The sequence below is a fragment of the Giraffa tippelskirchi genome, chromosome 13 (genome assembly GCF_054371585.1).
Source record: "Giraffa tippelskirchi isolate mGirTip1 chromosome 13, T2T-mGirTip1v1.2.pri, whole genome shotgun sequence".
Classification (NCBI taxonomy): domain Eukaryota; kingdom Metazoa; phylum Chordata; class Mammalia; order Artiodactyla; family Giraffidae; genus Giraffa; species Giraffa tippelskirchi.
The window spans coordinates 54,835,961-54,848,232 of record NC_137287.1 but is presented as its reverse complement, the minus strand read 5'-3'; the positions used below and the strand labels follow the sequence as shown (position 1 = coordinate 54,848,232).

The 12,272-nt window shown below is 46.2% G+C and overlaps 1 protein-coding gene across 1 annotated transcript in view; it reads left to right on the top strand.

Moving 5' to 3' along the window:
* The window catches only part of ISM1 (isthmin 1), an 88,620-nt gene that overhangs the window by 70,458 nt on the left and 5,890 nt on the right, over window positions 1-12,272 (top strand). The window contains exons 4-5 of the mRNA XM_081552348.1: window positions 5,916-6,059; window positions 10,438-10,527. Of these exons, the coding sequence (XP_081408474.1) occupies window positions 5,916-6,059; window positions 10,438-10,527 (234 nt within the window). The remainder of the gene's footprint in view (window positions 1-5,915; window positions 6,060-10,437; window positions 10,528-12,272) is intronic.

Sequence of the window (12,272 nt, the reverse complement as noted above, 5' to 3'; positions counted from 1 at the left end):
ACCTGGGCATCTTGGTAAACGCTGCTCCTGAAGCCGCAGATGAAGAAAAGGGGCGGGCGACCTGGTGAAGCCGACCCTGCTGGTCCTCAGACCACACTTTGAGAAGGAAGACTGTAAGTGTGTAGCTTACAAGCTACAGTCACTCAGTAGCATTTGCAGTGTGGATGAATCATTACTGCTTCTCAGTATGACTCACAGGGAATATACAATTTCAAGAATTCTTTACAGGATCAGATGAGCGAGGTCCCCTTTTATTTCAATCAGCAAGAAAGTATAGAGCAATTTCAAAGTATTTATCCCTGTGTCGGGCAGGGAGGATACAAGGAGAGAACATACAGCCCAGGAAGGTGAGGTTCATACAATGGCAAAGCAGTGCCCATCACTGGGCCTTTGGACTTGATGCCCTGTCTGAGGCCAGCTACAATTGCCATAGGAACTGGGCTTAGTGAAGGCTATCAATCGCAAATATTTGAAGTTAGGGTTTTTAATAAGATGCAAATGTCTGCAGCTAGAGTATTTCAGAAAATCCTGGGTGAAATAAGTAGGATGTAACAGCATCTTTAGAATAAATTATAAAATACACAACAAAAGATAGACCTAATTGGTGATGGTAGAAGCATGTAATGACCATGAGTCAGCTCACCTTTGGACTCTGTGTGTTTGGGATACTTAAGTTGTCACCCAGAGCAAAGAAGGGTCCATATAAGTATCTTTCTGTCAAATAATAGTATGCCATCCCCAAGATTGCTCTGAATAACCTTATAATGAAATCAGATGGACACAGCTAAGTGTAATTTGGGCTGGTACTCGGTTCTTCGCAATTCTCTGACAGATTGTGGTCCTGTTTTAATAGATTTCACAGTGATTGTTTTGGAAAGGCTTTTTCTTTGTCTTGTTGAATTATAGCCACATAATGGATATCTTGGTCTTCTCTGGCGGCTCGGATGGTAAAGAATCCACCTGCAGTGCCGAAGACCTGGGCTTAATCCCTGGCTCAAGAAGATCCCGTGGAGAAGGAAATGGCTATCCACTCCGGTATTCTTGCCTGGTGAATTCCATGGGCAGAGGAGCCTAGAGGGCTACAGTCCTTGGGGTTGCAAAGAGTCAGACATGACTGAGCGACTAACGTACACACATAACAATAGGTATCTTAAGGAAGAGCTGTTTGGGCCAGAATCAAAGCTGCTGGAATATCAGGATATAGAGCAGAATATGGCTAGAGCAGGCAGATGGCAGATCTCATCCCAGCCCTGCCAAGTTAGAGCTGTGTGACCTTAATCAAGCACCTTAACCTCTCTGAGCCTCAGTGTCCTTATCCATAAAAGGTGAGTGTTTTCACCTATCTTGCAGGATTATTACAGCAGTTCAATCAGGATATTTAGACAGAGCCGCTGGCTAAGGCAGGGCTTCAATAATCGGCAGTCACAATCGTCTAGCTAGAATTAGTGGTGGAGGTTTGCCAGTGGCCGAGCCAAGACTCAAGTCACTTCAGGTGCCCAAACACTGTAACTGGACCACAGAACTTGAGTGCCCTGAAAGTATATAATGACCACTTTAAAATTTCAAATGACATCCTGGAAACCCAGCTCTCACCCCACTGCCCTGTGGATTGTTCTCTGCCCTCACTCAGCTCTTTGATGTCACAGACAGGGCTGCCACAGCCTCACATAAGTGTTCACAGTGACTATTCTACCATCTTTGTTGTTCTCTTTGTAATTACTGCTGCTCAAGTTCATCTTCTGCTCTCAGCGATGCTCCCTGGTAGGTAAGCCAATGAAAATAGGCTTGTTTTATTATAGCAGAAAGGAAGACTGCCCTCAGAGCTTTGTCTCCACCTCCCCCACATCAGAAATTCCCTTTCTGTCCTTCAAATACATTAAACAAATAGAAATCCCTGGGAGGAGGGGCTTGGCTGGGATGCTCCTCCAGGGCTGTGTGCTCTAGACACTTCTGGGGAGTGGACTGACGTGCCCACTTTTCCTCAAGTTTGTTTCACTTCCTTTCTAGGCCAGTAGAAACAATCAGCCATGTGGAGATATAAATGTTCCATGTCTAACTTTGGGGGACCAGAGTAAAGAAGTGTTTGGAAAATAAATGGCTTTGCTAGCATTTTTTTTTAAGCCATGCAGAAATCCACTTACTGAAGTAATAAATCCTTCATGGTTCCAGAGTCTCCAAGCCATTCAGAGAGCATTCATAGGGAAGGTTGTTCTGGTGTATTTGTGACAGCTTTTGCTACTTTATTTCTTTTAAGAATTAAAAATAGTGTATTTATTTTTTGGCGGTTTTGGGTCTTAGCTGCCCTGTGGCATGTGGGATCTTGGTTCCCCAATCAGGGATCAAACCCACATCCCCTTCATTGACAGGTAGGTTCTTAACCACTGCACCACCAGGGAAGTTCCAGTTCTTGTTACTTTAGAAACCACTCAACAGTAAAAAAAATCCACCTTCAATGCAGGAGATGCAGGTTCAATCCCTGGGTCGGGAAGATCCTCTGGAGAAGGAGGTGGCAACCGACTCCAGTATTCTTGCCTGGGGAATCCTGTGGACAGAGGAGCCCGGCAGGATACAGTCCATAGGGTCGCAAAAGAGTTGGACACGACTGAGTGACTAAACAACAGCAATCTAAAACTTAATGGCTTAAAAGCACAGGTGTCTTCGAGAGAGAGAGTCTGCAGGCTGTCTGCACCATTGTTCTACTCTGGGCTGACTTGGCTGCGGCTGTGTGCTCCAGCATGGCTTCATTCCCAATGGTGGGGTTCCTGCTGGTCAGCTGGGGGTGCAGGGACGGCTGGGCCTCTCCCCCTCTGGCTCCTCACCTTCGGGGCTCACCCAGGCTCTTCACACGGTGGTGGAAGCATTCCCTCCAGGGAGAAGACAAGCCCTGAGGCACTGGCACTTTTCTAGCCTCTGTGTTGCATCATGTTTGCTGTTTTTTCATGGGCCAGAGCAAGTCAATGGCCCCGGGCTGGGGTGGGTGTGAAAGGGTAGTCACCAAGGGGGTGGGTACAGGGAGGAGACTTATGGAATCACCTTTCACATAATTTGACACAGTACTAACATTCAATAATTTAGACCAAAAAAACCAACATAAGAAATTGCCTCGGGCAGAGATTCCAAGATGGTATGTTTAATGCTAAAATCTCGATGTTCAGAGATGATACTCCCCCAAGCTAGCTCTCCATCTTATTATACCAGGGAGGACATACTGCAGAGATTTCTAGGTGGTTGAGGCCCCGTTGCTTCTGCTGAGCCAAGCAAGATACCTCTTGGCATTACTTGGATCGTGTCTTAGGCTGAGATCCACCCCACAGGGGACAGCAACTCTTCCTCCGTAAATTAATAAGCTTTTTCCGACTTACCCACTGCCCCCTTTTTACGAGTCTGAAGACAGTATCATCTTGACTGGTGACTTTTTGTGGTGGTGGTTGTAGCTTTTAACAAATCAGACCCCAGCAAGAGTCACACAGGAGGTGCTGAGTGTATTCCTGTGTGCATGTAACACATGGATACACCCACTGACAGAATGCCCGAGCATGTGATTGTTTCAGGCACATCCTTTGTATTCTTGGTGAGTTTACCAAGAGCCTAGGAGGTGGCAGCCCTGGCCCCCTGCTCAGCTGTCTCTCCGGTTCCACAACACTGATGCTTAGGAGGAGATGGAGAGATGGAGGCAGCCAAGGTGGGAGGGGAAGCAGACCTGCCTCCCTCGCTCGAAGCAGGAGTTTCAAACATCTGCTTGGCCATGTGGTTGGAAAATCATGTCTTAGAAGGAAATCAAATTCGGAAAAACCCCTTTGGGGGAGTTGGGAGAAAGGGATGGGGCCCCCGGGGGCAGGTGAGGTGTGATTGGACTCTCAGCCGTGGGTTAGGGGAAGGGACTAGGACTGCCCCCACCGACTCCACACAATGGGCTGAGAGTCAGTGGCCCTGGGTTTGCCTGAGAGTGAACATACTGTAAACGACAGCCTGGGAGTCTGGCACAGGTCCCGCAGTTCAGGTAGAAACATGTGTGTACCGCATTCTTGCCAGGCCTACGTAATAATAATCACCAAGACCTGTTCCGAGTGGAGCAGGACCGTACCCTGTGAGGAAAATGACGGGCTACACGCTTGGCACTGGCAGAGGCCCCAAGGCTGGAAGAGGATTTGGACAAAGCGGGAAAAGGTAGTTCAAAGGGAGATGCTGCAGAGTGAGGTTTTAGAGAAAAAGAACTTAGCACTAGGGCCCAAGCTTTCTTTTCTCTTCCCCTTACCCGTGAATGGGTCACCCAAGCACTCCAGGACTTACTTCCCTTACTCTTAAAAAGAGGAAATTAGGTGAATTCCCTGGTGGTCCAGTGGTTAAGACTCCAGGCTTCCAAGGCAGGGAGTGTGGATTTGATGCGTGGTCAGGGAACTAAGATCCCACATGCCAAGGAGTGTGGCCAAATATTTTTTTTTAATTTTTTTTAAATTAAAAAATAAAAACAGCAAGTTAGTCTAGATAACACACCAACCTCTCTCACAGCTCTCAAGCCCCCAGTCTGGCTCATTTCTCCTTTTTCCTTACCACTCACTGATTTCTGATACACTGTATAATTTAGTTATTTTTGTGTGTGTTTTTTGATTATTGTCTGACTCTTCTCACAAAACTATTAGTACCACAGGGCGGAGATCCTTGCAAATTTTAGTTAATGATATATCTCATATACCCAGAATTGGGCCTGGCACGTGGATGTTGACTGATGACTTCAAAGAACCATCTAGCTCTATCATTATCTATCAGTTATCTGGGCTTCCCTGGTGGCTTAGCTGGTAAAAAATCTGCCTGCAATGAGGGAGAGCTAGGTTCGATCCCTGGGTTGGGAAGTTCCCCTGGAGAGGAGCATAGCAACCTGCTCCAGTATCCCCAAGGACAGAGGACCCTGGCAGGCTACAGTCCATGGTGTCGCAAAGAGTCAGACAGCAGCTAAGCACACATCAATTATCTACTGCTGCATAGCAACCATTCCAAAACTTGGTGACCAAGACATCAATAGTGTATTATTTCTCACAATTCTGTGACTCAGAACTTCAGGCAGGGCTCCACTGGGCAGCTCCTCTACTGCCAATGGCCTCAGCTGCATTTGGAAGGTCCAAGAAGGCTCTATTCCCATGTGGAGTGTTTTGGGGCCCCTTCCTGTGACTCCTGTCTGTGCTTGTGAAAGAAATGATGGTTGTCATTTTGGAAAATCTTTACCACATTATTGCAGTCCCATGCTCTGTGGATGTGTGCATTTTCAATAAGCACTTACTAGGCATCTTCTGGGCTTCCTGAGTGGCTCAACAGTAAAAAATCCACCTGCAATGCGGGAGACCTGGGTTCGATCCCTGGGTTGGAAAGATCCCCTGAAGAGGGGAAAGGCTACCCACTTCAGTATTCTGGCCTAGAGAATTCCATGGACTGTATAGTCCATGGGGTGGCAAAGAGTCGGACACAACTGAGCGACTTCCACTTTCAGACATCTTCTGGGCTTCCCCAGAGGCTCAGTGGTAAAGAATCTGGATGCAGTGCAGGAGCCACTGGAGACTCGGATTAGATCCCTGGGTCAGGAAGATCCCTTGGAGGAGGGCATGGCAACCCAATCCAGTATTCTTTCCGTGGACAGAGGAACCTGGCAGGCTACAGTCCACAGGGTCTCAAAGAGTCAGATTCGAGTTAGCACGCATGCACGCAGGCATCTTCTAGGGGTCAGAACCTCAGACAGAGTCCCTGCCATCATGAAGCTAATCCCTGAAATGAGCACTGGGGCCATAACTTTTCGCCTTTAGCTGGCACCTGGTCCCCTCCAACAGTGGGAATGCTGCAAGTGGGCAGTTGGCAGGCAGCCGGATTGGGGTGCTGTGAGGGTTCTTTGGGCAAGGCTGGTGACCATCTCCTTGGCTCCCTTCCAGATTCCACAGACGGTGAGGGCGACTGGAGTCTCTGGTCTGTTTGCAGCGTCACCTGTGGGAATGGCAACCAGAAACGGACCAGGTCTTGTGGCTATGCGTGTACTGCAACCGAATCTAGGACGTGTGACCGTCCCAACTGCCCAGGTGGGTGTACTCAGGGCTGTGGCTGTACATTCCCGGAGAATCTTTTTTGTTCTATTTTCTATCTTGTTATACAAGTTCCAAGTGTTATACTCCATTTACAGTTATAACAAAATATTGGCTATATTCCACATGCTGTATAATACATCTCTGTGGCTTATCTTACACCCGATAGTTTGTACACCCCACCAATATCCCAGCCCTATGGTGCCCCTCCTCACCCTCCCCACCACTCACCACTAGTTTGTTCTCTGTCTCTGTGAGTCTGGGTAAGGGTGTAGCTTCTATTTAAAAACTTATAGAAATTGACTGTTTACAAGACAACCATTTTCCTAATGAGAATTCTGACCAGACTGGGACAAGAGACAAATAATGAACTTAGAGGATGAAAAGATGGATTTTCAGAGTCTGATACGCAATTGCAGTAACCATGACCTAGAAGACAATGCTACCATGTACTTAATTTAAGGAGTGATTCTGGTTAACTTGGTCCTTTGATGTGAAACTGGTTGTACCTTAAAGAGACACATGAAGATGGATGTTCATGGGCTAATAAGGAAGCCAGGATCAGAGGCTTAACAGCCATCTACAGAAAAACCGTGTATTAGCCTGAGAGTTGCTGAAAGTTCCAGAGGGAGCAAATTGGGACAACTTGGCAGTTAATTATTGCTTTAAACTGCATTGTCCATGTTTTTTAAAGCTTAACTAATAATTGCAAACTCAGTGAGAGGCCATATTGGAGTGGAAAACAATTGTGACTATAGTAGTATTGTCAAACCACTGTCTAGTCTTGTTTCTGTATGGCCCACACATTTTTAAAGGGTTGTGAAGAAAGAGGAGGAGGAAGAAGGATACACAACCAAGACCGTATGTCAAATGAATTTATTTACAAAATGTAAATAGATGCACGGCCATAGAAAACAAACTTATGGTTGCCAGAAGGGAAGCAAGTGAGGAAGGGGTAAATTAGGAGTTCAGGATTAACAGATATATCCTACTGTATATAAAATAGATAAACAACAAGAACCTACTGTATAGCACAGGGAATTATACTCAATATTTTGTAATAACCTATAATGGAAAAGAATATGAAAAAGAATATATATGATATACATGTGATACCACATATATATTCTTATCATTTATATATATATATACATATATGTATATATCACTTTGCTGTATACCTGAAACTAACACAACATTGCAAATCAACCATACTTCAATTTTTAAAAGACCATATGTGACCTACAAAGCCTAAAATATTTACTTTCTGACATTTTACATAAGAGTTTATCAACTCCTGGTCTGTGGTTTTCCATCTACCATGTTCCCCACAGACAGGTAGAAAACCAGCCTAAAATACTATCTCAGGATCTTCCTAGAAATAACACTTTCCAAATGGTTTCCTCTGAAAGAAATTTCAGAGGCAGAACATTTGATTCCCCACACCCCAGACTTCCTTTTTCTACCCCTAGAAACTTTGTTCTCAAACCACAAGGCTGAGATTTAGAACAAAAATGTGGAGGAGCAAAGGGTTTTCTGCGGAGAGAGAAGATCAGATTGGGTATGCGTATGATAACAAAGGGGTGTGTACAGAAAATGGGGCTGTTGTGTGAGGAAAGGCAGTTCTGGACCCCATCAGCTAAGTGGATGGATTTCCAAAAGTGCTTGATCAATTTCCATCAAGATGTGTGTCCTGATCTTTCTCACACTCATCACAATGAAACAGAGTTAGAAGTCTGGTGGGATGGGTGGAAATAAACCAATACATAATAACGAGAATGAAGAAGAGGAGGAAGGCAGGAAGAAAGTGGAGAGGAGGAGAGGGAAAAGAAGATGAAGACAAGATGAAACAAAAGAAAATGAAGATAAAGATTGGAAGATGAGGAAGAAAAAAGATGATAATGAGGGTCATGAAGAGTAGAACTTTTTGAGTATTTCGGTATCAAGCAAATTTCTAAGGTCTTTGCATGTGTTATTTCATCTAATCCTAACAATAATGTCATGGACTAAGTATTGATGATGGTGTTCATTTGGCAGCTGTGGAAACTGGGACACGTGGGCTAATTTGTCTAGAGCCACACAAGAAGCAACTGGTCCAGCTGGGATTTGAACCCAGGCAGAATGATTCCAGAATCCATGTTCTTAACCATTAAATTCTTCCTCCACCACCACCAGGGTGAAGGGTACTGAACTCAGCCACACGTGAATACAGATAGCATTTAATGTCAGGGCTTGGCAACTTGCCTGTTGCTTTCTCCTCCAGAGTTGTCATGCAGACACAAAACAGTAGAGCTGGATAACTTGATAGTGGATATCATCTCTCCTGCCATGTTGAATGTTTTCTCTCTCTGCTGAAAGCAGCATGGCCAGCAGCCCTGTTCTTACATTTTCTTCTCATCTGACCTGGCTTCCATCCTTTCTTGCCTTTCTGTTCCTGATTCTCCCAGCTTTTCAGGGCTCCCTTGAACATGAAGGATCTTCTTTTGCACCATCTCTTTACTTTCCTGGTGTCTTGATTCTCAGCCTCACTGGAAAGACTTAAGGGCCAGGCAGTCTCCCTGGCCTGGTGGTGACTACACTGTAAAAGTCTGTCCCCTAGGCTGACCATACAAATGAGCTCCAAGGGCCTCACATAAAATCAGAGAGAGCCCCTTAAAAGAAATCAACTCACACCTAGCAAGACAGTCAAGGTTCTCCAACAAGTAGTCCACATTCCACTGTTCCTTCCTCTCCTGACCGCTTCCATTTGCAGGGGATTCCCATTTGCAAAGGAAGCCTGAGTGGGGATTGTCATTTGAGTAGGGGAGGGAGCCAGGAAACGTGAGGCAAACTAGGTTCAGTTGCTCAGAGCAAGTAATGACAAACTCAGCATATTATTTTTTTAACATTGAAGTTTTTTGTTTTTAACTTTTTAAAATTTATTTTATTCAAGCATAGTTGAATTACAATGTTGTATGGCAAAGTGATTCAGTTACACATACCTAAATATATTTATACATACATTCTTTTTCATATTATTTTCCATTACGGGTTAATCATAGGGTATTGAATATAGTTCCCTGTGCTATACAGTAGGACCTGTTGTTTATCCATTCTATATATAATCGTTTGTATCTGTTAATCCCAAACTCCCAATCCATCCCTCCCCCAGCTTATTCTTTTTGCAGCATCATCAGTGGTGCTAAAAGTCCCAGCATACAAGAAATGGGTCTTTTAGCTATACACCACTGCATCCTCAGAATGAGCTAGACAAATATTGAAGGAGAAAATGTCAGCCAACTCTTACTGCTTCTTATGCTAAGTGCTTTCTTTATGCATAACTCATTTAATTCATTCAAGGCTCTGAGGAAGGTTGTTGGTTCTCCCTGCTTATGGATGTGAAAACCAAATCACCCAGAGGTTCTGGAGCTTACCCAAGTCACACAGCTAGCAATGATTTGAACCCCAGTGAGTCAGTCCTTAAGACCAGTGTTAACCACTAGACAAGTTGTTAACATTGGACTTCCCTGGTGGCACTGCTGCTGCTGCTAAGTCGCTTCAGTCGTGTCCGACTCTGTGCGACCCCATAGACGGCAGCCCACCAGGCTCCGCTGTCCCTGGGATTCTCCAGGCAAGAACACTGGAGTGGGTTGCCATTTCCTTCTCCAATGCATGAAAGTGAAAAGTGAAAGTGAAGTCGCTCAGTCGTGTCCGACTATTCGCGACCCCATGGACTGTAGCCTACCAGGCTCCTCCGTCTATGGGATTTTCCAGGCAAGAGTACTGGAGTGGGGTGCCATTGCCTTCTCCATCCCTGGTGGCACAGTGGATAAGAATTTGCCTGCCAATGCAGGGAACATGGGTTTGATTCCTAGGTCAGGAAGATTCCCTGGGGAAGGAAATGGCAATCCACTCCAGTGTTGTTGCCTGGGAAATCCCATGGGGAGAGGAGTTTGGCAGTCTACAATCCATGGGGCTTCAAAAGAGTTGGACACAATTTAGTGACTCAACAACAACAAACAACAACAACACACTCTCCAGTCTCTGGTTTACATTGCCAACCTGACACCTCCAGACAAACACACATCCTGATGTGTGTCCGGCACCACCCAAAACCCCGTTCCTGGGACCAGGGAATGAGTTCCTTAGGACATATAGGCACATTTGGATCTGATTTCATGCCACAAATGGTATCTGGGGTTTTAATATATTTTATGCTGTATACCTGCTTTTTACTGTTTCCTCTGTTGGCAAGTTTCTGCCCATGAGTAGTAATGAATACAAAAAAGGCTTTGTTCACGTGTATTTGTTTTTTATTTGCCAGTGGGGCTGGGGCGGGTGGCGGGGTGACTTTTTCCATATAACTAGAGAAAAAAGAGCTCCTGTCTGTGTCTAGGAATTGAAGACACCTTCAGGACAGCTGCCACCGAAGTGAGTCTGCTTGCGGGAAATGAAGAGTTTAATGCCACCAAACTGTTTGAAGTCGGTATGAAGAGTTTTCTTTTTGTTTTTCATCCAAATGTTGATTTAGTGTCTTAGAGATTCCTTTTGCCTTTGCCATGCCATCCTTGGATCCATTTAAATGTTGCGTCTTCCTCTTATGGGGTCCAATGCTGTCAGCGTTTTTCTTGCTTACCAAATATACACCAAGCAAAAGGGAGCCTTCTGCAACGACAGATGGAGCCCGGCAGCCTTGCTGTGTCCGCCCCCCTAGCGATACAGCCTCCCTAGCATGCGGGTGGGACTGCCCTGTCCCTAGCGTGGGACTCATCCATCATGGGGCCTCAAGCCTCGTGGAATCTCTTCTCGCAGCCCTCACCAAGTGTCCCCAACGAAATAAAGAAATGATGATGTCAGTTTCCCAGCAGAGGGTCATGGGGAGGAAAGAAGAGAAAGGGCACTTTCTCAAGGTATGCCTTCCCCATCCCAACCCCACCCCCAGCACTCCCAGCCCCCGACCACATGAGTTTTCTGGAAACCTTTGTAACACCCTGCTACTCCTCTGATAGAAAGTGCCAGAGCAAGCACAATAAACACGGGCCAAACAAAGTTAAAAGTGTCTATTCAGCAAGGAGAAATCCTGCTGTATAAAAATAGCTGCATGTGCTTCTGGATGTAATTCTATTTTGCAGAAAGGTAAGATTCCTTCTGCCCCATTTCTCATTTGCATCCCCCCGCCCCCACAACCAAACTCTTGGCCACTTCACTTCTGCTCTCCTCAGCCAAGCTGGAATCAGTTTGGAAATTCGGTTGCCCAGGGTTTCCATCACAGTCCTTCACGTATAACCAACTGCCACTAGCAGAAGCCTTCTGCAAACACAATGCATTTGATCCCCAAAATTTAAAGGTTGTGGGAGTTTTGCGTAAACTAGTAAAGCAACAAGGCAGGCTTTGGGGGCAGAGAACGACTCTGTCTTCCCCCATTTCCTGCCCCACAGGCAGGCAGCTGCTTTGCCCTTTCACAGGGGATGGGACCAGGTGCCCCCAATGGGCAGCTCAGGACACACTGGAGGAGAAGGGAGGGCATGTCAGGCAGGTTCTGGGCAGAACAGGCACCGTTCACACTCAAATCAGGTGACGGAGGAGCATTTGATGAGGATCTGTTGGCAATGGTGTGAGCAGGTGGATGGAAACCAGGAAGAGCTTGTACAGCACTCTGGGACTGGCAACAGTGGGAGCCCTTACCACCCACGGGACCAAAGCGACTAGGGGAAGGAGCGGGTCCCAGAACCACTGGGTAGAGCGGACTACCGGACACACTCCTGACTCCCAGAAGGATGTAGCCAACGTGTACCAGGGAGGGAGGAACCTCAGGGACAGCACCCTTACCTCGCTCCTTCTTCTTTCTGCCCCCCGAACTGGTCCTTCCATCGGCGCACCCCAATTAGAAACTAGGGCTCAGGGAGTCCACAAATCAGATCCATGCAGGGCAGCCTTCCAGGGCAAGGAAAAGGGAAATGAGGAGACAGAAGGACAAATGGAATATGCCCAGCAGGGGTGAGAAAAGCTTGACTAGCATAAGGTCAAGTGTCTTAACCAACTCCTGCCTCAGTTTTCTGATCTGAAAAATGGTCTAAGGTAATGGTGTCTGGGCTTCCCTGTTGGCTCAGACGGTAAAGAATCTGCCTGCGATGCAGGAAACCTGGGTTTGATCCCTGGGGCAGTAAGATCCCCTGGAGGAAGGCATGGCAACCCACTCCAGTACTCTTGCCTGGAGAATTCCATGGACAG